Below are 27,046 nucleotides of genomic sequence, written 5' to 3' on the forward strand. Positions count from 1 at the left end.
CTACCCCCTCCGAAATACCTTGTTCTTTATGTTAGACTTTGACTTTTCATTCACAATTAAATTAAAAAATAAGCATTTTCAACTAGAAATAAGGATCATCGTTAAAAAATAAGACGAATGTAAATTATACATTAGATGAAGTTAGATACCCCCTCCGAAATACATTTTTATTTATGTAAGAATTGGACTTTTCATTACCAATTAAATTAAAAAATAAGCATTTTCAACTAGAAATAAGGAGCATCGTTAAAAACTAAGACTAATGGAAATTATCCCGTATATGAATTTAGCTAACCCCTTCGAAATACCTTGTTCTTTATGTTAGACTTTGACTTTTCATTCCCAATTAAATTAAAAAATAAGTCCTATCATCTTGGAAGTTATTAATGTAGTTGTTAAGCAAAAAAATACTTCATCAAACTTTTATATCTTCGCTCAAGGTTGAATGGAGTTATGGCTAGGGGGATGAGTCCTAAGACCATCTGAATTCATTGTGAGGAGGAGTCATAAAACCCCTGAAAGTCATTGAGGGGAGGAGTCATTGAACTCTCGGTAACTAATAAATTCATTAAACTTCCCAAAAAAATCACACGGAATATCCTCGCTTTTTGAACGAACACCATGTAAAGAAAAAATCAAACGGCAATAAAACAACAGAGCCCCCTCAAACCCCGTGAAGTCATTTTAAAAGGTATAACAATTATTTATTTAACAGCTAAGACCCCAATACTGAGCTAGTGGATTTCAACCATTCTGGCACTTTGACTTTTCATTCCCAATTAAATTAAAAAAATAAGCATTTTCAAGTAGAAATAAGGAGCATCGTTAAAAACTAAGACGAATGGAAATTATCCCGTAGATGAAGTTAGCTACCCCCTCCGAAATACCTTGTTCTTTATGTTAGACTTTGACTTTTCATTCCCACTTAAATTAAAAAATAAGAATTTTCAAATATAAATAAGTATCATCGTTAAAAACTAAGACGAATGGAAATTATCCCGTATATGAAGTTAGCTACCCCCTCCGAAATACCTTGTTCTTTATGTTAGACTTTGACTTTTCATTCCCAATTAAATTAAAAAATAAGCATTTTCAACTAGAAACAAGGAGCATCGTTAAAAACTAAGACGAATGGAAATTATCCCGTATATGAAGTTAGCTACCCCTCCGAAATACCTTGTTCTTTATGTTAGACTTTGACTTTTCATTCCCAATTAAATTAAAAAATAAGTCCTATCATCTTGGAAGTTATTAATGTAGTTGTTAAGCAGAAAAATACTTCATCAAACTTTTATATCTTCGCTCAAGGTTGAATGGAGTTATGGCTAGGGGGCTGAGTCTCTCAAACCCTGTAAAGCTCTTTTAAAAGATACAAAAACTACTTATTTAACACAAAATACAGGCAAGCAAATAACATGGGAATTCCTATACACGCAAGCAAATAACTGAGTTATTTTTACGTCACAATTTTCAACTTAAAACAATTCTAATTATAGCATCCCATTTCTCATTCCTTAATTACCTGTGAGGCATTCTTAACCATCGCAATACCTTTATGTAAATACCTTTTCGCAAAAAATTTGCAAATCTCGTAAACTAAAGAATTAATTACCCTTTTCAAAAACATTAGTCCTTCTATTAATGAACCCATGAAACGAAACCAGTCTGATAGCATCACACAATCTCGCTCCTAGTTCCAAAAATGGGATGCATGTAGCTTTCGTAGCAATAGGTTTAAAAACCTATTATCCAAGTTTAAAAAAAAAAAACCTACAAATCAACTTACAGATGAATGACCACGGATTTAACCTAAAAAAAAAAACTTGTATATCATGAACTAGACAGCTATGTCCGAAAAAATTGTCCTTAAATTGCGTGAATCTCTTGGCAAAGGTGTAATGCCCCTGTAGAAATGTTTACCTATAGGACCGGTAGCATACTATACCTACCAGAAAAACCTGTTTGGTACGGGGGCCTCGGCAAAATGGTAGTTCCTACTCTACTCATATTACGTTTTCATGGAATGGGTGATCGTATTAAATTCAGATGGGTCTCATTTGATTTTATACTGGAAGTCAATGACTTTAGAGCAACACCTCCCCCATGTCCATCATTTCCAAAAGCAAACATAGAATCAAAGTTTTGAGACATCATTTTTTTTTCCAGCATTTTTGAAAGGTTTAGTAATTATGTGTCTAGGGATGTCAACTACCCTTCCCCGACGCCTCAGGGCAAGAGATGGAAATTATGCAATTTGTTCATTGTTTAATATAGTATATGTTATTGAGAAAAGGTATGCATGTTTTTCTTCTACTTTCCCAAAATACGAAGGACATTAGGGTGTGCCTTTCAGGAAATGTTGAGGGGAGTGTTGAAATATGTTATCTGCATATGAGTTGTCAAAAAGGCGTAACTCAGGAATGACTGAGCATATTCATTTGGAATTGTCAGGAAATGATAGGGGAGATGATCCATTGACCAATAATGCAATATTTGCACGCTGCTACTACAACAGCTACTGCTGCTTCTACTGCTTCCACAAGTACTATTAATACTACCACTACTACCACTAAAACTACTACTTATGTAGCGAGTACTACTGAGGATATTCAAAAAAAAAATATTTGAGGGAACGTTGAGGGGAAAGTTGAAATAAACCAAAACATACTATGTGTATATGGGCGTATCAGCAATATTCTAGGAACGGCTTATCTTATCAAGAGGAAACTTCAAGAGCATCATGAGTGGGATGTTCAGTTGACCAAAAGGCAAAGTGCACCTGCAGCTACTGCTAGTAATCATACTACTGTTTACTACTATTATTAATAATACACTATTGCTGCTACTACTGTTCCTACTAATACCACTACCACTATGATACTAGCGCAATTATGGCTACACGTATAAAGACGAAAATTTGACAGAATATTAAGGGGAAATTGGTATAAATCAAAATACACTACGCACATCCAGATTGTCAAAAGGGCGAATCTCAAGAATCGATTTAGGTATTAAGCTGGAACTTTCGGAGAATACTTAAAGGGAAAGATTAATTGATAAAAGGTAATGCACGTAACTGCTAACACGAATACCGCTTCTACTTTTGTTAATACTACTACTGCCACTAAACTGCTCCAACTACTTCTTCGATTGCAACAAGTTGTAACGCTTAGAGTATTAAGGTGGAAAGGGCATCAAAAGGGCATCAAAAGCGCACATCAACAATATTTTTGGAACTGCTTAAAGTGACACAGGCTAAGTATATCATCGTATCCTTGTCCTCACTGACAAAGGATTTCAAGTCTGGTGTGCTAGTCACTCGGTTCATAATTATGCAGATATTGTGCAAATAATATATTTGTACCAGATAAAAAGATAGCAAAATGAATTGATTTTTAGCAGTTTTGAGAGTTCATGGCGCAAGAACATGTTTAAAAATTAATGTCAAGAAGAATAAGTTGCGCTTTAGAACAAAAATCAGTAATATTGAAGAGGTAATGTTGGGTAGCGACAAGATCCATCAAATGAATATTTTTACTTAGCATGGTAGCGTTATTAGTAAAGACAGCGGATGCACTGCAGTTATAAGAATTGGAATTTCCTAGGCTCATGGTGGTTTTTTTTTCACATTTGAAAGCGAAAGAAAATTAAGAATAAGGACATCATTCTGAGAACCAAGACTAGAGTATTGGAAGCTACTGTAATCACAGTGGTTAAGTAAGGTTCTGAAGCGTGGATGCTCCGGAAGGCTGAGAAATTTTTGTTAAATATTTTCTAGAGGAAATGTCCACGTATACTTATGCTGAGAATACGGATACTATGCCACGCTTGGTTATGCTGTTTTAAGGTTTGTTTAGTCTGTGCTAGGTTTAACGGTTTTTTCCTTGCATATTTTGAAGGGGTCTTGTTTGTAACTTATACTTCGCCATGTTTGCCCATGCTGTTTCATGGTATGAGTTGTGTGTGCTAGGTTTGTCACCATTCACGGAAGAGGGAGGGAATCTTTTAGAAATTTCGTTTGCTCCGGTGACTTACTTTTGAGCCTTTCGATATTAACAGTTTTTACCGACTTCATCTATTTTCTTCTGACTTCCTTTACTCCCTTCGATTTTCTTCAGTCCTCTCTGACCCTCCCCACTCTGTATGGTCCTTTTAATATGCCTTTCACCTCTTCAAACTTTACTAGTCTTGTCTGACTTTGTTTATTCCACTTCTAATTTATTTAAGTTTTCCTAACTTTTGTCATTCCCTTGATATTTTTAGCCCTTCTGGAATCATTGGTCCCTTTGAAATCCCTCTTGCCCTTTTGACTTTCTTTAGTCCTTTCTAATCCTTCCCAAATTCTCTTTGAACTTTCTTTCATGCATTTCCTCATTTTTAGTCCCTTCCAAGTTCATTTAGCTCCTTTAAATTCCTTCATTCTTTTTTTTTCTCAACTTTGTTTGGTCCCTCTAAAGTTCCTTTCATGTATTCTGATATCCTTAATCCCTTCCAAATTTTGTCCATCCCTTCGGCTTCTTATAGTCCTTTTTTACCCTTACAACCTTGCCTATTCCTTTCGAGTTTCCTTTCATGCCTTTCAAGATTTTTAGTCTCTTCCCATTTCATTTGGCCGTTTTGACTTCCTTCAGAGTTTCCGTTCATGCCTTCCGACGTCCATAATTCGTGCCTTCCAACATTTTTAGTGACTTCTAGATTCATTTAGCCCTTTTGAGTCCATTCAATCCATTTTTGCCAACTTTGTTTGGTCCCTCTGAAGTTCCTTTCATGCCTTCCGAAACTTTTAGTCCCATCGAATTTTTTTATTGCATTTGACTTCAAGTCGTGCATTCCGAAATTCATTGTTTTCACCAGCTTTCTTTAGTTTCTTTTACTTCCTTTCTTGACTTCAGTACTCCATAGTTTTTGCCGAGTTCTTTTAATTTCATCTAACGTCCTTTAGTCTTTTCCAGGTTCTTTGGTCTCCTCTAGCCCTCCTTTCACTCCAGAAGACTTCCTTCTTTGCCCTTGCTTCACAGTCTTATTAGATATGTGCTCCTTTTCAACGCTCTTATTTTTATCTAGCCCTCTTTTCACCCTATATGACTTACTTTCCCTTCTTTTGGCTTCCTTTACTGTCTTAGTGCTTGGTGTGGTCCTTTCCAATCTTATTGGTTTCATCTAGCCTTTTTCTGCCCTATGTAACTTTTTTTCCTTCTTTTGGCTTTCTTTACTTTCTTATTACGTGGTATGGTCCTTTCCAAGCCGCTTTGTCTCATGACCCTCTTTTCTCGTATGCGAAGTCCTATCCCTTCTTTTAGCTTCTTTCACTGTTTTACTAATTTGTCTAGTCTTTTCTAAGCTTCTTGGTCTCATCTGTTTCTCTTTTCATCCCAGGCTTCTTTTTTTTCCTTCTTCTTCTTTACGGTCTTATTGCGTGGTATAGTCTATCCCATGCTTCTTGGTCTCATCTGGCCTTCGTTTGCCCCATGCGATTTACCTTACTGTCTTACAACTTCGTGTAGTCTTTTCCCAAAGTTTTTTGGTGTCTTCTGAATTGTAGAAGGGTGGATGCGAATCCGTACAACCAAAGGTAGGTAGGATCAGCTATTATTAATGTTAATAAAAATAAATAAAGTTCGTAAGAAATTAAAAAAACATAGCCTAAAATAAAACAGAAAATAAAAGTTGTATGTTATATTATTATGAGGGATTGGGAGGAATTATAACCCCTCATAAATATTTCTATCTTTACATCCTTCCTCTTTACACCCTCCCAGAAAGTTCCCATTTCCCTCAAATCTTTCTTTATGACATCCTCCCACCCCAACCACGAATGACCTCCTTTCTGTTTAGCCTTATACGGTTGGACGAAAAGGGCAATCTTTGGGAATCTGTCATCCTTCATCCGCAGAACGTGCCCTAGCTATTTCAACCTTTCTCTCAATATAGCCCTAGAAAGCGGTGTTGAACCACACTTTTGGTAAAACCTACTGTTTGAAATACGGTCAGTTTGCCGGGTACCAAGAATAATTCGTAGACAGTTTCTCTGGAAAACATATGGGAATCTTCATCCGCTTTTCAGAGCGCCCATGCTTCAGAACCGTATTTGATCACTCTCATAAACCGTCTACTTTATTTATATGAAGGCTCACAGAGACTAACAGTACGCTTTTTGATGTTTCAAGCACGCTCCTTCCACCTACACGAAGCTCCAGCGGCCATCCTCCATAATGGATGATACAGAATTATACACTTAGGTTTTGTACTTAGTATGAACTACGTGTGTCTTTAGAAATGCACCACCGCGCGGCATTGCTGTCTCTGAAATTTGAATGCTCATTATGTAGATTTTCAATAATTTTAAATCGGCTGGCTAGTTTCCTAAATAGCTTTTTGAAACCCTTTGGGTAAAAATTGTAGTTTTGTGCCTTAAAAAGCTGGAAAAGGTCACTTTCTGTCGGCACTATTGTTTAACTGCTTAAAAAGGTCAGAAAACAAACCCAATATATCCTTGTCCCATCCAATATATTGGGTTTTAATAAAGATAAACACAATACATCCATTTATACGTCAATAAAAAAAAATTTCCTGGTAACACTTGCCTCCTCATTCCTGGTACATTTCATGACGGTGCTCATGATGCATCTTTCACGCTAAAAAGGGAATATTTTTCGGCAAAGGGGAAAGACATCACCTCGCAGTACTATCAGTCAGGCTTAGTCAAAATTAAGCTAGATTAAACATTAATTTCTACCTCTCCCCCCCCCCCCCTTTCAGGCCCATTTATATAATTAATGTAGAGTTTGTGAAAAGTTAGAAAATCAGGCATAAAAATGCATTTTTTGTGTTCTCAGGCACGCCACCTTTCTAAGCAATTCTTCAGTGCCCCTCTTCAGGGCTCTAGGAGACACAATTTGTAGTTTTTGATTAATTTTAAGTTGATTGGCTATCTCAGAATTGTCAAGTTTTATGCCACTGAGTTTTACGCCAAAACAAGGTAGAAAACACCCCATTGTTGAGGTATGTTTTTTATATTTATTAATTTAATAAACTTTTTCCACAAAATAAGTTTTTCGAAGAAAATTAAAGAACTCCATTAAACAAAAAATGAGCGAAAATAAAATCAAATAATCTACCAAGCGTGAAACTACCACAAATCAGCATCGATAAATATATGAAACCCAAAACGAACAGAAATTACAATAATGAACCGAGTCAAACTCAAAACCAGCAGAAATTAACATAAGTTGGGCGCAAAACCCCCATGCCTTCCCAAGGCCAGAACAAAATTTGCACTTTACTGAAAAAATACAAATGAATTTGCATTGTCAGTTTAATATACATATACTGATAATAATCAAAATGTTAATATTATTTGATTTATTAAAGTTATAAAAACAAAAACATTTATATTTTTTCAATAAAGTGCAAATTTTGTTCTGGCCTTGTGAAGACATACGGGTCTTTCGCCCAACTTATGTTAATTTCTGCTCGTTTTGAGTTTGACTCGGTTAATTATTGTAATTTCTGTTTGATTTGGGTTTCATTTATTTATCGATGCTGATTTGTGGTAGTTTCACGCTTGGTAGATTTTTTATTTTAATTTTGCTAATTTTTTGTTTACTGGAGTTCTTTACTTTTCTTTGAAAAACCTATTTTGTGGAAAAAGTTTTTTAAATTAAATTTGTTCGCTTTATATTGACATAGTCTTTTCAGGAATAAAGAAAATAATCCTTTAAATCTTTTCGTTTTTTAAGACTTTATAGTTTGGCCTGCTATTGGTATGCTGGAGAAAATTTTTTGTTTTTATTTGAATCAGCCTTTTTTTGATTTTCTATGACCGTTGGTCTGATATGATCACCCCTGGAAAGAAAAATAAAGGAAAAAACAAGCAAATAAACTGGCATCGGTGTCGGGACGAATACGAAATTCTCCATTTTTGTACAGATATGCTTGAAATTTCCGTAATAAAGGTCTCTGATATGCCTCATGTGATGGCGTAATTTTTTAAACTTCATTTACTCTTTTGGAGGCATGGGTACCCGTAAGAGGGTGCAGGGGGTGGAGCTTCAGCCCCCCTGGCTGAATGACGCTGCCTTGTATTTTTATATTTTTGCTTTGAGACTTCTATTATAGAACTAAAACCCAGCGCCGCATCGATAAGGGAAGGTCAGCGATGGCGGGGCCAAAAAATAGCAGCAGCAGCACGCTGCTGGCGCGATCATTGTTGACCGCAAACATTTATGTTTTGATCAGTCTTTCTCAAATCCCACTTTTAATTTATATCAGAATTGGGTCTATTCACATGTTAGAAACTTCACGAGCTGCTGGCTGGACGCTGGTTTTCTTCGTTATTCTTCACGAGAAGTAGAAATCTGGTAGAAACGAAATGGCTGTGGCATTTCAGAACCCTTGCAGGATAGTTGACAGCTATGTCTAACAGCTATGTATTCCCAAGAGAATTAATTATCAAAATTAGTAGTTTTTTTTCATCGAGCAACCGTCACCTGTGAGAAGAACTTTTACTATTTACATCACTTCTGGGTTGGTAGGAAGATCTTTCCCCTTAGCGTCATATGATCAAATATCAAGAAGGGATTCGGAAGGGAGAAACGTCCAGAAGGGAGGGAGAAGGGGTATATCTTCTTCCAATCCATATTGATTTTATAATGAGGATCTGTGCTCTTAAATACAGACCTACAAAATGATTTTAGCCCATGAAGCTGGTGGCAAATTTCCAAGCTCGTCAGAGGTTCTAACTCCAGTCCAATCCTTACCTGCACTACCATCCTCTCACCCAATGTTTTCGGTAAGCCCAGTGGTTTTTAAGCTACTGTGAAATAGGATAGTCACACCTGAATAAGTACAACCACATCCTAGCACCACCAAGAAAAAAAAATGCTTCAAGGAAGAAAGGAGAGCAGAGCAAAAGTGCTCACTGATACATCAGTGAAGGCTAAGACTGAAGCTGCCTTTGCTATAATGAAGGCAAAGAAGACGTGGAAAGGAAAAATTGAAGCAACAAAAGCAATAAACAAAGAAGCAGGCTGTGAATAGATTTTGTGAGAAGATAGCACTGATGGTGAAAATGAAACTGAGAATGTTCAGACAGTGACTGTATATGACAACTCAGACAGTTTTCTTGGGTAAGATAGTGAATAGGAATTCGAAATTAGTTTCGATTTGGGTTGCAGTTGGCAACTTTGTAAAATTCATCTATGAGGGCCGTTAGGTAGAAGGTAGAACCTACTGCAGAGGTCAGTGTGATAACTATGAGTGGTGGGAGAGGTAATGTGCGAAAGTGGCTGGAACAGCCAGATCATATCTACAACATGAAAGAGGATTCAGGGTAAAAACACCCAGTACTTGGACAGTGTGTGGTCTTGTAAAAATGTTTTGACTAAAATATATCTTGCCTAAACAAGGACTGCAGGTTATTAATCTTGGACCCGATGCAGATAGTTGGGATAGGATGAATGCAATCTTGTAGCCAAGCCTATTTAAACATAATTAATTAAAAAAAACTTTTTCAAGTTAAAAACTCAATTAAAACAAAATGAACCTACCACAAATCAGTATCAATAAATAAATGAAACCCAAAACGAACAGATTTTAAAATAAATAACAGAGATAAACTCAAAATGAGCAGAAATTAATATGAGTAGGGCTCAAAACCAATAAACTACCACAAATCAGTATCAATAAATAAATGAAACCCAAAACGAACAGATTTTAAAATAAATAACAGAGATAAACTCAAAATGAGCAGAAATTAATATGAGTAGGGCTCAAAACCAATATGCTTTTCAAAAGTAAGAAGATAATTTTTACTTTACTGAAAAAAATTTAAATGAATGTGCATATTCAGTTTAATATACAAATTCTGATAATTATTCCTTAAAATCTTAATTAATTTTTGATTTCTTAAAGTTATAAAATTGTAAATATTTAAAAGATTTTTTTCAGCAAAGTACAAATTACATTCTTACTTTCCTATAACTTATAACCTTTTCCCTGGGGTTGTGGGGGGTTTGTCATTCTCACTGACATAATTTCCGAACCTTTCAACTACGTTGAACAAATTGGCTACTCAAAATTTTGATCAAATAAAGAAAGAATTGATTGGATGAAAAATTTTGATTGGATGTGTTTGGGGAAATGGTGGGCGTGAGAGGCGGGTTAGCTGCCCTCCAATCACTTTAAACTTTTGAAAAGGCACAAAGGCAATTTCCAATCGAATGAGCCCTTTTTGTAGTTTCTACGACAATACTTTCTATACAAACCTTATATGCCCCCAGGGCGTAACTTACAACCCTTGTTCTGATGGGTGTGGGGGTTTATCATCCTCAAAGACCTAATTTCCAGAACTTCCAACGACGTTGAACAAAATGGCTGTCTCAAAATTTTGATTGGCTATGTTTGAGGAAATGGTGGGTGTGAGAGAGGGGTTATTTGCCCTCCAATTACTTTTGAATATTAAAAAGGGCACTATTTTTTCAATTTCTAATCAAATGAGTGCTTTTGAAGTTTCTACGGCAACACTTTCTATACAAACCTCATATGCCCCCAGGATGTAATTTAAAACCCTTGCTCTGAGGGGTGTGGGGGGTTTGTAATTTTCAAAGACCTAGTTTCCAGAACTTTCAACTACATTGAACAAAACACTTTCCTACGACAACACTTTCTATATGAACATTATATGCCCCCAGGGTATAACTTACAACCCTTGCCGTGAGTGCTGTGGGGGAGTGTCAACCTCAGACATAATTTCAGGACCTTTCAATAACGTTCAACAAAATGCCTATTTCAAAATTTTGATGGAATGTGTTTGGGGAAAAGGTGGGAGGGAGAGGGGGGTTAGTTGTTCTCCAATCAATTTCGACTATTAAAAAGGGCACTAAACGTTTCAATTTCCAATTGAATGAGCCCTTTTTGAAGTTTCTACAACAATGCTTTCTATATGAACCTTATATGCCCCCAAGACAAACTTACAACCCTTGCCCTGAGGCCACTGGGGGGTGTCATCCTCAAAGACACAATTTGCGGCTCTTTCAACTACGTTGAACAAAATGGCCATCTTACATTTTGGTTGGATGTGTTTGGGAAAATGCTGAGTCTAGAAGGGGTGTTAGTTGCCTTCCAATCACTTTTGGCTATTAAAAAGGGCACAAGCTCTTCCTATTTCGAATCAAATTAGGTCTTTTTGAAGTTTATACGACAAATCCTTCGATACGAACAGCCCTGGTCTAAAAGAAAGAAACCAAAAAAAAAATAATAATAATGCATTGTGCTTTGTTCAAATAATGCTTTGATCAAGTTTGATCAGTAGGCTATTTTCGAATATTAAACCCCAGCTAGAAATTTCCAATTGCAATTAGGCCTCTACTATTAACTGTCTGTAAATTTAAAATAATTACCATTATATATGGGTGAAATATTTAAATAAATGAAATACTTCTTAAGGAAATTTTGACAGATTTAGTAGATATAAACTAATTTTCAAGTTTGTATAATAGATATAACTGTTGAGATGGTGATTAGGGAGACCTACATTTGTAGTTTCCTTCCCATTCATTTCTGTTGATGTCTGAAATAGGTCCCCGTCCTGTAATTAGACACCTAGTCTGCTCCTAGTTACTGCACCTCCAGGGGTTTTATGAAGAATAAGGAAACACATTAATTGTCCTCGGTGTTAAATTCAGAATTTAACAGTTAGGAACTTTAGAATTTTCGGAACCTAACGTTTCAAGTAACACTGCTATGTCACAGAATCAAAACTTCAGTATTTACAAACACCTACCTATGGCGAAGACTCGATAAATATTGATTCTCTGCTATACCTAGGTGTCTTGGAAAAGAGAGGTCCTTAAATCACAAGTTCCTACCTGGAATTTAACTCGGGATCTGTTCGACAGACAATTGTCATTCAGTAGATTATTTGAAAAAAACTACGTTTTCTAAAGAGTTAAAGAGGCTGAGTTACAAGGTCGAACCTTAAAACGTACAGGGATTAGGAGGCACAGTTGGGGGCTGCCGCCCCCAAACCCTCGCTTTCGCAGCCTTTAAATATAAAAAAAAATTTCTTTAAACTGAAAGTAAGGAGCGACATTAAAACTTAAAAAGAACAGAAATTATTCCGTATATGAAAGAGGCTGTGCCCTCCTCAACGCCTCGCTCTTTACGCTAAAGTTTTTATTGTTTAAAAAAAGAGTTGTGAGAAAGTCAAACTTTAGCGTAAAGAGCGAGGCGTTGAGGAGGGCACAGCCTCTTTCATATACGGAATAATTTCTGTTCTTTTTAAGTTTTAATGTCGCTCCTTACTTTCAGTTTAAAGAAATTTTTTTTTATATTTAAAGGCTGCGAAAGCGGGGTTTGGGGGGCGGCAGCCCCCCAACTGTGCCTCCTAATCCCTGTACGTTTTAAGGTTCGACCTTGTAACTCAGCCTCTTTAACTCTTTAGAAAACGTAGTTTTTTTCAAATAATTTCTGCACGTTTTTGTACAGTTTATTACTTATTATTGCTTGACTAACTGTTAGCTGATCGTGTCAGGAGTTAAAGTTGGGGCTGCCGCCCCCCAAACCCCCCGCTCTTGAACATTCTTATGTTAAGGCTTTTAATTCCTGAATACTCAAATCACGTCGTACAGGGTGCCTCCTAATCCCTGTACGTTTTAAGGTTCGAACTTGTGACTCAGCCTCTTTAACAGCCCCCCAACTGTGCCTCCTAATCCCTGTACGTTTTAAGGGTCGACCTTGTAACTCAGCCTCTTTAACTCTTTAGAAAACGTAATTTTTTTCAAATAATTTAAAAAAGAAACTGAGTTTCTTTTCAAAGTATATAAAAAAGTTGATCTGATGGTGAATCGAACCCGAGTTTTCCGTTTGAAAGTCTGAAGTCTCAGGCGCTGGACTATACAAACACAATAGTAATTGTTGTTTAGCATATAGAAGGTATTTTCGACGCAAGCAAATTCCCAAAAATCTTGATATGTGGTTTTTGGAAAACAGGGAAGGAGTGATCAGATTGAGCTGAAATTTCGACGATAAGCTCCCAGGCCCCAGGAAAGCTTATCCTCTAAATTTCAGCCCGATCAGACAACGTTAAAGGGGGGTTGTGGAGGGAAAAATTAACATGGGCTAATATAGGAAAACGAGGTTTTTCGTAAATGTAAATTCGGGGGGTAATTTTTTCGGTCTGAAAATATCAAAAGGCCCTAACAGGTCGAATTCTGCTTTGAATGAGTCCTCATTCAACCGGATCCGTTGCCAACTGTGGCCTGTAGGCGTGGCTAAGAAAAAAAAAAGAGATGATGATGAATTTTAAGTGGCGATATTTGGTTTTTTGAAAACAGGGAAGGAGTGATCGGAATGAGCTGAAATTTCGAGGATAAGCTCCCGGGCCCTAGGAAAGCTTAACCTCTAAATTTCAGCCCAATCGGACAACGTTAACGGGGGGCTGTGGTGGGAGGGTCCAAACTTCCGGCCCAGTTTACCCCATGAAGATAAAGTCGGAGGAGGATGAAATTTTGCAAGTTTCTTAGTTTGAGCTTGGGCTACAAAATGCAATTACCGCCGTTTCTCTGCGACCTCTAGGACCTGAAATCTCTTAACATTGTGGTGGGTCGCCTCTTTATAGAGGCACAAGTGTGCCTCCTTGATGTGCTACAAGAACTAGTGCTGAATAAAAACTCACCCTGGAAGCACAAGAGGTTCTTGAAAGCTATTTGTGTGCACATTTGTTTGTTTAATTTTGAAGACCAGCCTTGATTTCTAAGCAGGAAAATCGAAATCCTTAGCCACGCAAGAAAAATAAAGCTCCAACATTACCGTTGACGCAATAAAGAATTGGCTTAAATTAACTCAGATTCAGAGGAATACTGCCACCTCAGCCAACTGTGGCACACCGGCAGTGTTACGACAATTCGGTGGCGGTCGGTGGGCTCTCTCGTCGACAGAGTTCGCAGCATGCGCCAGTGGGGCGCCGGGGTCTATATACGACATTGAAAGTACCTATTAGACCAGGTACGCCCCCCCCCCCCGAAAATTCAGCGTATGGGTGTCCATGTCTGGAGGGGTTTTGCCTTTTATTCGAAAATAGAGCAAATTTTCTCAGACTTGTAACTTTTCAACACCTTAAAATTTAATCATTTTTACCTATTAAGAATCACGATAAAAAGCCAATTCTTATAACATATATAGCGTTGTAAAAATTCAGTTTTAGAGTTTCGGCTACTATTAGCCTGTTCTGCTCCTTATCTACAGTTTGATTTTCTTTGGCTGTCTCACCGTTCTAATAAAAATGACCATTTTGAAATATTGATCTTGTGGCAGGTGGTAGGCATGGTGTGCTCAACAAACCAGAGAAGGGGAGGTAGTTGAGTATTGTGAAATCTGTTTTGCCAATTAATAAGCACATTTGATCTGAGAGCTTGTGATCGAACAAGTTTCCTCCCAACTTTCTATACTAGTCTATCCAATATGATTTAGTCAGGAAAAAATAGTAAGACACATATCACCCTTTATTAAGTTTCTTCATGATAAGAATGAAAAATAAAATATTGGCACAATTGGATTCAGTAAATTTTGGAAACCATCAGAGATCTCCCATTCCTTTCCAGGCAGTGCAGCTCATAGAATTTTAATTCCATTTATAGCTTCGTATTTCTGAAAAGTCAGCCATCCAGGGCGATGGTTGCTAGGACAAAAAGTAAGCATCGAGAGATAACTAATGTAGAGGAAGACATTAGGGTGACTAAATCCGGTTTGATATTAACATTTGAGGAATTCCACTCAAAAAGCACATTACTGGCATCTCATTATGTTAGTTTTTATTCGTAAGAGCATTAACTGAACAAATAACTTAGGAATGAATAACATTTCAGCCGCAAGTTCGTTAGGATATAGCAATGTCATAGGCAGCGCAATAGCGCTGCCTATGTAATGAACGATGTTGGCACAATATTTCATTTTGTGATTTGTTTAGACTAGAGCACTTCGTAACGAAGGAGTTGTCTTAGAAAGTGCCAAAAGTGCTGATTCGATTGGAAATTGAAACTGCTAGTACCCTTTTTAACAGTCGAAAGTGATTGGAGGGTAACTAACCCCCCTCCCCCGCCCACCCTTTCCCCAAACACATCCAATCAAAATTTTGAGATAGCTATTTTGTTCAACGTAGTTATAGGGTCCGGAAATTACGTCTTTGAGGATGAAAAATCCCCCCTCCGACTTTCATGCCCTGTGGGAATATAAGGTTGTTATAGAAAGCGTTGTCGCAGACACTTCAAAAAGGACTCATTCGATTGGAAATTGAAACGGCTAGTGCCCTTTTTAATAGTTGAAAGTGAATGGATGGCAACTAACCCCCCTCCCACGCCCATCCTTTCCCAAAACACATTCAATCGCAATTTTGAGATAGCCATTTTGTTTAACTTAGTTTAAAAGTCCGGAAATTATGTCTTGGAGAATGAAACCCCCTTCTCCCACAGGCCTCAGGGCGAAGGATGTAAGTTGTGCCCTGGAGGCATATAAGGATTCTTTATAGAAAACGTTGCCGTAGAAACTTCAAAAAAAGGGCTCATTCGATTGAAAAGTGAGAGGACTAGTGCCCCTTTTGATAGTTGAAAGTAATTGGAGGGCGAACTCCCCCTTCACGCCGTTCATTTCTCCAAACACTTCTGATCAAAATTTGGGTATAGCCATTTTATTCAACGTTGTTGAAAAGTGTGTAAATTATGTCCTTGAATGTGAAAACCCCCACAGCCCTCGGGACAAGGGTTGTAAGTTATGCCCTTTGGGTATATAAGGTTTTTATAAAAGTTTTGTCGTAAAAACTGCAAAAAGGGCTCATTCGATTGGAAGTTGAGAGGACTAGTGCCTTTGTTATCGCTCAAAGGTGATCGGAGGGTGAATGCCCCCCACCACCACGCCCATCATTTCCTAAAGCATTTCCAATCAAACAGTTCGTGGTAACGAACTGTAAGTAAGGAGCGATCCGGCTCAATAGTCACCAAAACTCTAAAAATTGAATTTTGGTATCAATAGATATATTTAAAGAAGCAGATTTTTATGCTGATTTCAAATATAGAAATTTCATTAAGTTTAGTCTTACCCATCAAATATTACGACCCTGAGAAAATTTTCCTGGTTTTCGGAAAAAGAGAAAAACAGCCTCTAAAAGTCAAGTGATCTGAATGAAAATCACACCGTCATATTCAGCATATCAGAGAACCCTACTGTATAAGTTTCAAGCTCCTATCTCCAAAAATGTGGAATTTTGTATTTTTTACCAGAAGAAAGATCACGGATGTTTTTTTTTTTCCAGGAGTGATGGTACCGACCCAGTGGTCCTAGAATATCGGAAGAGGGCTCATTCGAACGGAAATTAAAGTTGTAGTGACCTTTTTAAGTGACCGAAAAAATTGGAGGGCAACTAGGCCCCCTCCACCGCCCTTTTTTCCCAAAATCGTTCGATCAAAATTTCGAGATAGCCATTTTGTTCATCAAAGTTGAAAGGCCTAATAACTATGCCTTTCGGTATAACATGCCCCCCAGCCCCAGGGGAAATGTCTTTAAGTTATGAAATTTGCTCATTGTTTGCGCATAATATTTTTTATTGGGATATAGGCATACATTTTCGGGTGAGGGGGAGGGGGGACAAATTTCCTGCTGGGGGTTTTTCTGCGGGGGAATTTTCCATGGGGAGGGAAATTTCCAGGGAGTGATATTTCTGAAGTTTCAACGTCCACCCTTCCTTACAAAGTGACCCCGTGAAAACAAAAACATCTGTGGTTGAAACTTCAGAGGGGCCTATTCAATTGGAAATTGAAAGTTTGAATGCCTTTTCTATGAGTCCAAAATGGTTGGAAGGTAACCAACCATCCTTCCGTTGCTGTTTTATAACGAAAAAGTTGTCGTTGTCGTTTTCAAAATATATGTTTTGTAATGGAAAAAGGTGCTAGTTTTAAGTTGGGTGTCTAAGTCGCACAAGACTTTCAGGAACCATTTTCCGGGATAAAAGATTAACTTTTTTGTAGGAAGGGGTGAGCAAGGGATGAGAAATGGGCCAACAAGCTCTTTATCCCTTATTAGATTTAAATCAGGCTATTTGGAAAAGTGGATAACAATGTAAAAAAAGGTTTTCAGACACCGACCATTATCGAAAAAACGAGATCTGAAAAAGGGCTATTTTTTTCCTGAGCGGTACGAAAATTGTATCCTTAGCCATTCGGACTAATGACACCTAAATACATAAGAAAAAAACATCGTTCCTCCCAGAATGAACTGGAGAAATGCCAGAAAACAGTCGATGATTTTTTTTTCCTTGTTACACGTTCAAAATAGTCCAAAGGTGCATTAAATGCGTATTCAGATATGGTAAGACCTCCATAACCCCAGGGACAGGGGTCGCAAACAATACAAATTACCAACTGTTTACAAACAAATTCTATAGTGGAAAAATCTGGGGATATTGTTTGATATTGGATAAGTAATTTGCCCGTAGTTTCAACAGATCGGTCTCTAGGTGAAAAAAAAATAAATGAATTTTCTTGGAAGCCATAGGGGTACGAAAAATAGGACAAAAATTTCCCCTGATCAGTTTGAAACCTATAACTCTACGCCTATGAGCCAAGAGGCACTTCATGCTCAAAAACACATTCAGGGGAACATTTGCGATTAGTAAAATGCCCTAAAAGTGGTTTTTCGATGGGCTAAAAATCAATATGGATAAATTCTCTGGCCAAGTGGACTCCAATGCAGAAATAAAAAAAATGGTTCACTCCAAAACGAGGCCCAAGAAAGTGGCAAAAGGAAATTTCAGTGGCGACTTCACGTCAAAGGGGTTTCCGTAGAAACTTGAGATGGAGCCCATTCGATTTTAGATTGGAAGTTCTAGTGCCCTTTATTCTGAGCTAAAAGGATATTGAGAGCATCCATTCTCTCCTAATGTGACCTTTTCAGCCACACATCCCTCCCTGTAACTCCCCTGGCAGGATCAAAATTTTAAGAGAGTCGTTCACAAAAATAGAAAGGTCAGACGAGTGTGCCTCAAGGGTTTACATCACCCCGACAGCTCAAGACAACGCCCCTAAAGTGTTCAAATTAGCCATCATTCATAAATAAGCTATAATAGAAAAGGCGGCTATGTTTGATCTTGATTTTCCGATCACATAAGAGACATTAAGGGTTGTTGGCTAGATCAAAATTCCTAGTGTTTCCCAACCGCAAACACTGGAGACGAAACGCGTAATCTACTCTAGTAGCCTAAATCGAAATAGGCTATGTGCAGCAGAGGTTTCAAATTAACTGCAGTTTGTTGGGAACGGCTTTAGGGAACAAGTGGAAGTATTCAGTTAGTCTTAAGGCTGAGATTCAGGGAGCCTCAAATTTGGCCTAGGGGAGAGAGCAAAGGTGAAACAAAAGACTCTATTTGTACCCAGGTCATGAAAATTGTACATATCCAATATTGGCTTGAAGTTTGAAGTTAGAATTAAAAGATACCACTAGAAAAACGAAGGGAGAGGATTGGGCAAGGTATCTTCATTTTTTTCTGTTGGAGGGGGGAGCATAAACCATTTTGTCTCTGATTTACCAAGAAATTTTTGTACTACAAGCTCTTATAGAACTTATAATTTCTGCATAACTAAATAGCGAGACAGATCAAAAGACACTTTACTTTTCCAGGTTTTAAAAATCGTGTATCTGCAATTTTTCGGGAGCGGCTTTGGGTATCGCGTTAAAAGTTTCAGGAATGGTTTTAGGGTGGGAGAGGCAATTAGAAATTGAGCCGTGTACCCAGATTTTGCAAATACCATATCTGCCAAATCTTTGGAACAACTCGGGGTATCAAAAGACTCGCTTTGAAAGCCATGAAAATGAGGAACTTGTAATTATTTTTCAATCATTCAGAACCCCATCCTAATAAATTTTCGAAGGGGTGCTTTTTCAGATTTAGCCATCATTCTTGACATATTATTATACAGATATTAAACTTAAATATGCTTTTTGCAGCTTCAGCTTTGTAACAATCCCTTCAATTTTAAATGCTTACCTTACTGCCTGTCTTTTCACTAATCACTCCAACACCCGATCAAATAATTTCAGCCATTCTAACTTCTTAGTGTGCACTTTTTCTCTTAGGGTAAAAGAAAATTTTTCCAAAGGTAATATACGTTTCAAAACTCCCAAAAGAAAAAAATCTAAAAATTTCTAAATAAAAAGAATATTTGCAAAATAAGTACTTTTTATGGTAGAAGATTTTTGCCAAAATTAATGTATAAGCATTCTATATTTAGATGTTGAATAAACATAATTTAAATTTTGGAGCTCAGAAAAATTGCAGCTATTGTTTTTTTTTTAAAGTCCCTCCTTTGAATTTCTTTTTCCCTTTACGGACTTCAACCCGTCTTGATTGTCCTTCGTCAATTTTTCCATTTCTAATCTAAAATTCAATGCATTTGAGTTTCAGTTTTAACCTCTATTTTATTATCTTTACAATAAGTTCGTTTTTCAATTTAAAGGATTTTATCATATTCTCTTACTTATACGCATTAATTTGGAAACCAAATATTCTGAATATTTCCGTCAGGTAATCATTAAAACTGAAATAGGTTTTTTTTTGCATAATTGCTCACTACCAGTGAAAAAATAAAAATGTTGGTCAGTTGCAATTATTTGTTTTCTGAATCTAAGTTTGAATTTGGGATAGTTACTACTTTTGTGATTTGAAAGTATATGAATTACATTTCAGAGCAGAACATATCTTATAGCTGTACCTAAACTACTCCAATCTAGCATGTGAATCACGTCAAACTCTGAATAATACCACAAGAAAGATCTGACTAGCCCAAATATTTTTGCTAAAATATCTAAAATACCACCTAAGAATTGGATTAGTCAAGTCGAATAAAATAGTACAAAGTATATATATTACATCCAACATCAAAAACTGTCTACAAAAGCCATGACTCGCTAAAATTCTGGTCTGTGTTGTCTCTAACAAGGAAATTTAGTCAAAAATGCACTGATCAAGTTAAATAAATAAAAATAAAAAATAATTGTTTTTCTCAGACCACACTGGCTAAGCACGATAAGATGAGAAAAAGATGTGCGTAAGAAAACAAAGGAGTTCTTGCAGTGTAAATGAAACAAAGAAGCAATGGAAATATTTCGGCCGAGACTGCTCCTCAACCATCCTCAGTGCAGAAGTAGAAAAATTAAAAAAAAATGTACAAAACAACAACTAAAATAAAAGAGGTCCTTTCCATGTAACGGTGAAAGGGTAAATGAATAAGATCTCCTACATTGAATAACAATTTAAAGTTCTAAATCTGAGTTCATTTGAATTAATTCTTTTTCTAAAGCTAATGGCTTGTCAGGTCTAGCCTCATCAGGCAATTTAGTACGGAATGTTATAATGCAAATTCAACATCGGATTTTTTTTATTCAATTACCCTCTTACCCTTTTGTTACCCTTTTTTAATGCATTTTATGGTTTGTTTTTATTTTTCTATTTCTGCATTGAGGACAGCTGAGCGAAGGTCTTGGGCAAAATATTTGTACCATATTTTTAATTTTCACTGGATGAAACTATCCTTACTTTCGATGTATATCTTTTTATAAAATTAGTCAAAAAAATTTTTGTGCACAAAATAAGTTTTTCAAAAAAATAAAGAACTCTGTTAAACCAAAAATGAACAAAAATAGAATCAAGTAACCTACCAACCATACAACTACCACAAATCAGCATCAATAAACACATGAAACCCAAAACAAGCAGAAATTAAAATAAGTCAAACTCAAAACGAGCAAAAATTAATCTGAGTAGGGTTCTAAACCGTAACCTTTCTAAAAGCCAGAATATAATTTGTACTTTACTGAAAAAAAATTCAAATGAATTTACTGAAAAAATGAAGCATTGTCAGTTTAATATACAAATACTGATATTTATTGCTTAAAATCTTAATTAATTTTTGATTTCTTAAAGTTATGAAAGTGAAAACATTTAAAAGAATTTTTTTCAGTAAAATACAAATTATACTCTGGCCTTTAGAAAGTACAGGGTTTCAAAAGCATATAGAACCCTACTCAGATTAATTTCTGGTCGTTTTGAGTAAGACTTATTTTAATTTTTGTTTGTTTTTGGGTTTCGTTTATTTATTGATACTGATTTGTGGTAGTTGTATGCTTGGTAGGTTATTTTATTCTATTTCTGTTCATTTTTGGTTTAATGGGATCCTTTACTTTTTTTTGAAAAACTTATTTTGTGCAAACAGTTATTTTAATTAATTTCTATTCGTTTTATATTGACATAGTCTGTTTCAGGGAGAAAATCTGAGCCTCTTCTGAAGTTAAACAACCATCCCTTCCATAAAAACCTTAAATAACCCCTGGCCATAACTTGCCTCAAAAGCCTTGTTATATGATATTTAGACTATTTTGAATGGAATGGCTACCTCACAATTTCTATCAGACGCATTTTGCAACAATACGACGCATGTGTAGGGGGAGGGGATAGCTGCCCTCTGATAACTTTGACTCTTAAGAAGAACACTAGAGCGTCTGATTACCAATTCAATGATCCCCTTCGAAGTTTATAGGACCACACTTTCTATAAAAACCCTTTATATCCCAAGGGCATAACTTACAACCCTTGCTCTGAGGGCTGGGGGGATTTCTTATCCTCAAAGACATAATTTCAGGACCTTTCTGATAGGCTGAACCAAATGGCTATATCAAACTTTGATTGGAAGTGTTTGGGGAAATGATATGCGTGGGGGCATTTGCCCTCTGATCACTTTCGAATAATAAAAAAGGCACTTGTGCTCTTTATTTCCAGTCGAATGAGCCCTTTTTGAAGCTTCTACGACGAAACTTTTTATAAAAACCTTATATGCCCCAAGGGCATAACTTACAACCATTGTCCTGAAGGCTATGGGGAGAGGGTTGTCATCCTCAAGGACATAATTTCCAGACTTTCAACTACGTTGAACAAAATGGTCATACCAAAATGTTGATCGGAAAGGTATGGGGAAATGATGGGCGTGGTGGGGGGATTCTCCCTCCGATGTCTTTCGATTATTAAAAAGGGCAACAGCCTCTCAATTTCCAATCGAAAGAGCCCTTTTTGAAGCTTTTACGACAACAGTTTCTATAAGACATTATATGCCCCCAGGACATAACTTACAACCTTCTCCCTGAGGGCTGTGGGGGGTTGTCATACTCAACAACATAATTTCCGAACCCTTCAACTACGTTCAACAAAATGGCTATATCAAAATGTTGATGATGGGGATGGGCAAATGATGGCCATAGGGGGGGGGCATTCGCCCTCCGATCACTTTTGACTATTGATAAGAACACTAGCCCTCTCAATTCCCAATTGAATGAGTTTTTTTTTGAAGTTTTTACGACAACGCTGGTAAAGACCTAATTTCCAGAACTTTCAAGTACGTTGAACAAGATTTCTGTCTCAAAATTTTGGTTGAATATGTTTGGGGAAATGGTGGGCGTGAGAGGCTCGTTAGTTGCCCTCCAATCACTTTCGCCTATTAAATAGGGCACTAGCCTTTTCAATTTCCATTCAAATGAGCCCTCTTTGAAGTTTCTACAACAAAACTTTCTATAAAAACCTTATATGCCCCAGGGCATAACTTACAACCCTTGCCCTGGGAGTTGTAGGGGGAGGGTTGGCATCCTTAAAGACCTAATTTCAAGAAATTTCAACTACAATGAACAAAATTAATATCTGAAAATTTTGATTGGATGCGTTTGGATAAATGGTGGGCGGGAAAGGGTGTTTAGTCGACCTCCAATCACTTTCGACTATTAAGAGGGCACTAGCCATTTCAATATCCAATCGAATGAGCCCTTTTTGAAGTTTCTGCGACAACGCTTTCTATGAAAATCTTATATGCCCCCAGGGCATAACTTACAATCCTTGACCTAAGGGCTTTTTGGGGAGTGTGATCCTCAAAAACATAATTTCTATCTGGAAATCAACTACGTTGAACAAAATGGTTATCTCAAAATTTTGATTGGATTTGTTTGGGGTAATGGTGGGCATGGAAGAGGTGTTAGTTGCCTTCCAATCACTTTTGACTATTAAAAAGGGCACTAGCCATTCCAATTTCCAATCGTATTAACCCTTTTCGAAGTTTCTACGACAATTCCTTCGATATGAAGTACCCTGGTCTAGGAAAAACAATTAACAATACATTGGGCCAACATCGTTCTTTACTTAGGCAGCGCTATTGCGCTGCCTATGATTACGTAAAAGAGCAGAATATATCTTATGATCGCGCCTAATCTGCTCCCGTATTGCACTAATATCATCTCACAAACTGAAAATCATTTCAACAAAGATATCAGCTATTAATATATAGTTCTTTGATGGTCTCAAATGACAATATTTGGATGCAGAAAACGAAAATTAACTAAAATCCTGTAGGTATTTCAAATTACCCAAAAGTATCGCTTGATAGTTTCTATCCACTAGATTTAACAGTTTAAATTGTGCAAAGCTACACAATATATCCTATGATTCCACTGATCTGCTCAACTAAAGTAAATTTAATAATATAAGTAATAAAATACACTAAAAAAAACTCTAATGTGTTAAAAAAAGACTTTTAAATTATTCAAGACATTTAAATATAACTAAGAATAGGCTAATTATGTCTAATAAATACAGCAAAAGCCATATATATTACCTAAAACATAAGAAAAGATTGTCTAAAACAGCTCTGATCCACTGAGCTCCCTCAAACAAGGAAATAAAGCCTAAGAATGTGATAATCAAGATAGATAAATACATCTCATGAATGCACCTAATTCACTCTAACCTATATGGATCATCTCAAATACTTATGAATAGGCTAAGAAAGACTTATAGCCTACTATATAAACTATAGCTGTTAAATTCTCAAAAATTATACCTAAGAATCGGCAAAAAAAGTAAAGGCGTTAAAAATAGATATCTATTACGTCAAAAATCTAAAACTGTCTACAACGGCTCTTATCTACTTAAATAAAGGCTATGGGATGTCTCAGACAACGCAATATAGTCTTAGAATGCACTAATCAAGTCAAAAGGATAGGATAAATTATCTACGTCGACAGAATACAAATTTGATTATATCCAAATTACTTTAATGTAGTATATAAATCATCTCAAACATTAAAAAAGTGTATAAATAAGATCTAATTTACTAAAATATACTCCTTAAATTGGCTCAAATGACACCCCTCAATTTCCACAGTTTATTTTTGGCTTATTTTCTTTTATAAAAATGAAATTTTAAAAGTTGTTATATAACTACTTATTCTAAAATTTTCTTTACAAATTCTATAGTTAAAATAAAAAGTTTGTGGTTAGAGGGTTTTTTTTAAGATAAAAAAGAATGTTTTCAAACTTAACTTGCCTTTACATTTTGATGTTCTAAGAAATATCCTTAAAAATATATAAGTAAAATAAACAAATTACGGTTAAAAAATTATGTTTAGTTTTTAAAGTAGAAGAGTTTGTTTCCAAATTTAATGTTTTAAAATGTTTCAGATTTTAAAAATTTCACAAAGTATCTTTACGTATTTTCTTTTTCTTGGCATAAACTTCTGCAATATGATACGAAGAACACAAGTTTGCTTTATTGATCAGTCGAATTGTTTCATATGATGATTAACTCTCTGAAAAAAAGTGAACAAATAAGTTTACTAGTTACAGTGTTAGTATTTTAAAGAAATCTAAATATTCTTCAACAATCTTGAAGGAACGCCTCTAATTTCATATCATACACTCTAAGTCTACTAAGACATCTAAAAACAGCTTGAACGTACGCTACTGTCTAGGTAGGTCAGTAGGAGTGCCAATTTTAGACTCCACAAATCACTGATTACTTCATTCATTAAAATAATGAAGGTACAGTGATATGGGGTAAAATATCTTGGACCACTTCTAGTTAAGATATATATATCTCGTAGCAATAAGGAATAATAATAATTGAAAATATTAAAATTTAGTTTTTTCTAGCTAGTCTTATAGAAAATATCTGGCAAAATCCACGAAAAAAATTTTTCGTTATAACTTTCAAATTTCCGTAAAAAAGTTATGCTTCTTTCAAGTTTAATGTAAAACTGAACGTACCATTAATTTCATGCTCCTACTTTTAGTATTTTTTTTTAAGTTAGAGACGGCATTATTTCATATTTTCTTGTAGTTTTCAAAAGTAGAGGGAAATTGAAATTGCATCAATTTTCTTTCATTTAAATTATGTGTTCTTTCAAAAACATAAGATCAGCAGAGACTCTTTGTAACTTCATATTGACTATATCATCTTCATAAGGTAGAAAAACAGTGTTTTAATTTTTTTATTTTTTTTTTAGGCTTGCACTTGCACAAGACGACAGGACGTAAATGCATTGCTTAATATTGAAAATAGTATATTTACACGTAAACGTTCAGAGAGACAAAGCCGATCTAAGAATCCACAAAAGAAAATCCGAACAGCGACTATGAACCAAGACAACAACGCTGTTGAGATATTCAATGTAGTTACATTAACAACAAAAACTTTATCACCACCGGAGAACCCTACTGAAGAAGTTAATGGCAATGAGCACGCAATCAGTATGTTGTGATTTGTATCCATAATGGGATTGGAAGGAAGATTTGGGGGCTTTGGTCCTCAGATTAGCTTCTCATGGTCCAAATTGATTAAATCCACTCTTTACATTTCAACGAGTTTCTTGCTCCGCCTAACTAAATTTATTATCAAAAGTGATGGAAAAGATTTTGGCTAATGATAACAAATTTTTTGGAACCGAATTTGATTAGGTCCATGCTAGTGCACTTCAGAAGATTCTGCTTACAAGCGGAAATCCAACAACTCCGGGCATTTTCTGCTAGATGACCGTACATTAATATCAAAACTCAGTGACTATATCTTCTTTTTTCATCTTTGTCTCATAAACTTATCCAGTTGTTCCCTGAATCGCTGTTTTCTTTGTTGTTTTTTGGTGAAAGAAATAAAATTAAAAGCCAATACCTTAACTTTAAGGGTTTTTCTTCTATCGAACATTTCCTGGGACAAGTATAGCATAGATAAAGTAAGATATGACGATGCTTTAACTAAAATGGCTAAACTAGCTAAACTAGGGCAAATATACACTTAAAGGAAAAATAAAAAGAATTTTCAAAACAACAAACAAAATCAAGACTAGAAAAATGAAGTGAAAGTGGACGCGCAAAATAAAGGACACAGGGGACCAAGTACAATAAAGAGAAACCATTATTTGGAAACTGAATCGTTTTTTAGAACCTTAGTCACAAATGGATGATGCTTTTCAGCACTTTCGGGTAAGGTCTGACTAGTTTAATCATAATTACCTATATTTTTTACCATTTGAGAAGCGAAAAGGCTGCTAAAAAATTTCCAAAACTTTGCAACATATTGAATGTAGTTTTGATAGAGACGTCTCATATTTTTCATACATTTTAAATCCTCTTGTATATCTTTTTTAAACGTTCTGCATCTTATATGAGGTTTAAGGTGAGCTGAAATACCCGATCTAACCTTTTTTGGCCACCTATGTTTTAAAGATTGCTTAGGATTTAAATTGCCAGAAATTTTAGCTTGGCATCACAGTTACAAAAAACTGAATGCACGAACTTAAAATCTGAAATCGGTTTGAATATAGAAGAAGATTTGAAGATCAATTTCTTTTTTTGTATTTCTTTCTTCTGTACCAGTTTGTATTTACTACATACGCTCTTCATTTCGAAACTACGATTTTCCTCGAAGAAAATTGTTGCGTAAAATCCGGTGCATAATTCCCGACAATCATTTCCGTTAGCGCCCATTAAAGTACGGTATATAACTTAAATAGTGACTTATGATGTGGGCAAATGAAAACACAGCTTTAAATCAATTTTTCGACTAGGTGTAGTATATTTGAGATCGGACAAAGTACGCATTTTGTGACTTCAAATAAAGTAGATATTTCTTGGAGAAAATACCAGCTTTTTGGGACTACTGCAAAATTAGCCTTAAAAAACGTGAAGTGAAGTAGC

At 36.0% G+C, this 27,046-nt stretch overlaps 1 protein-coding gene across 1 annotated transcript in view; it reads left to right on the forward strand.

Annotated features, from left to right (window-relative positions):
• LOC148954481 (somatostatin receptor type 2-like) overlaps window positions 1–26,169 on the forward strand; it is a 235,302-nt gene extending 209,133 nt beyond the window's left edge. Inside the window, exon 7 of the mRNA XM_089087110.1 lies at window positions 25,360–26,169. Coding sequence (XP_088943236.1) covers window positions 25,360–25,614 — 255 coding nt within the window. The 3' untranslated portion in view covers window positions 25,615–26,169. The remainder of the gene's footprint in view (window positions 1–25,359) is intronic.
• The last annotated feature ends 877 nt before the right edge of the window (window positions 26,170–27,046 follow it).

The sequence above is a fragment of the Artemia sp. Qi Xiang Cuo genome, chromosome 3 (genome assembly GCF_049724085.1).
Source record: "Artemia sp. Qi Xiang Cuo chromosome 3, ASM4972408v1, whole genome shotgun sequence".
NCBI classification, from domain to species: domain Eukaryota; kingdom Metazoa; phylum Arthropoda; class Branchiopoda; order Anostraca; family Artemiidae; genus Artemia; species Artemia sp. Qi Xiang Cuo.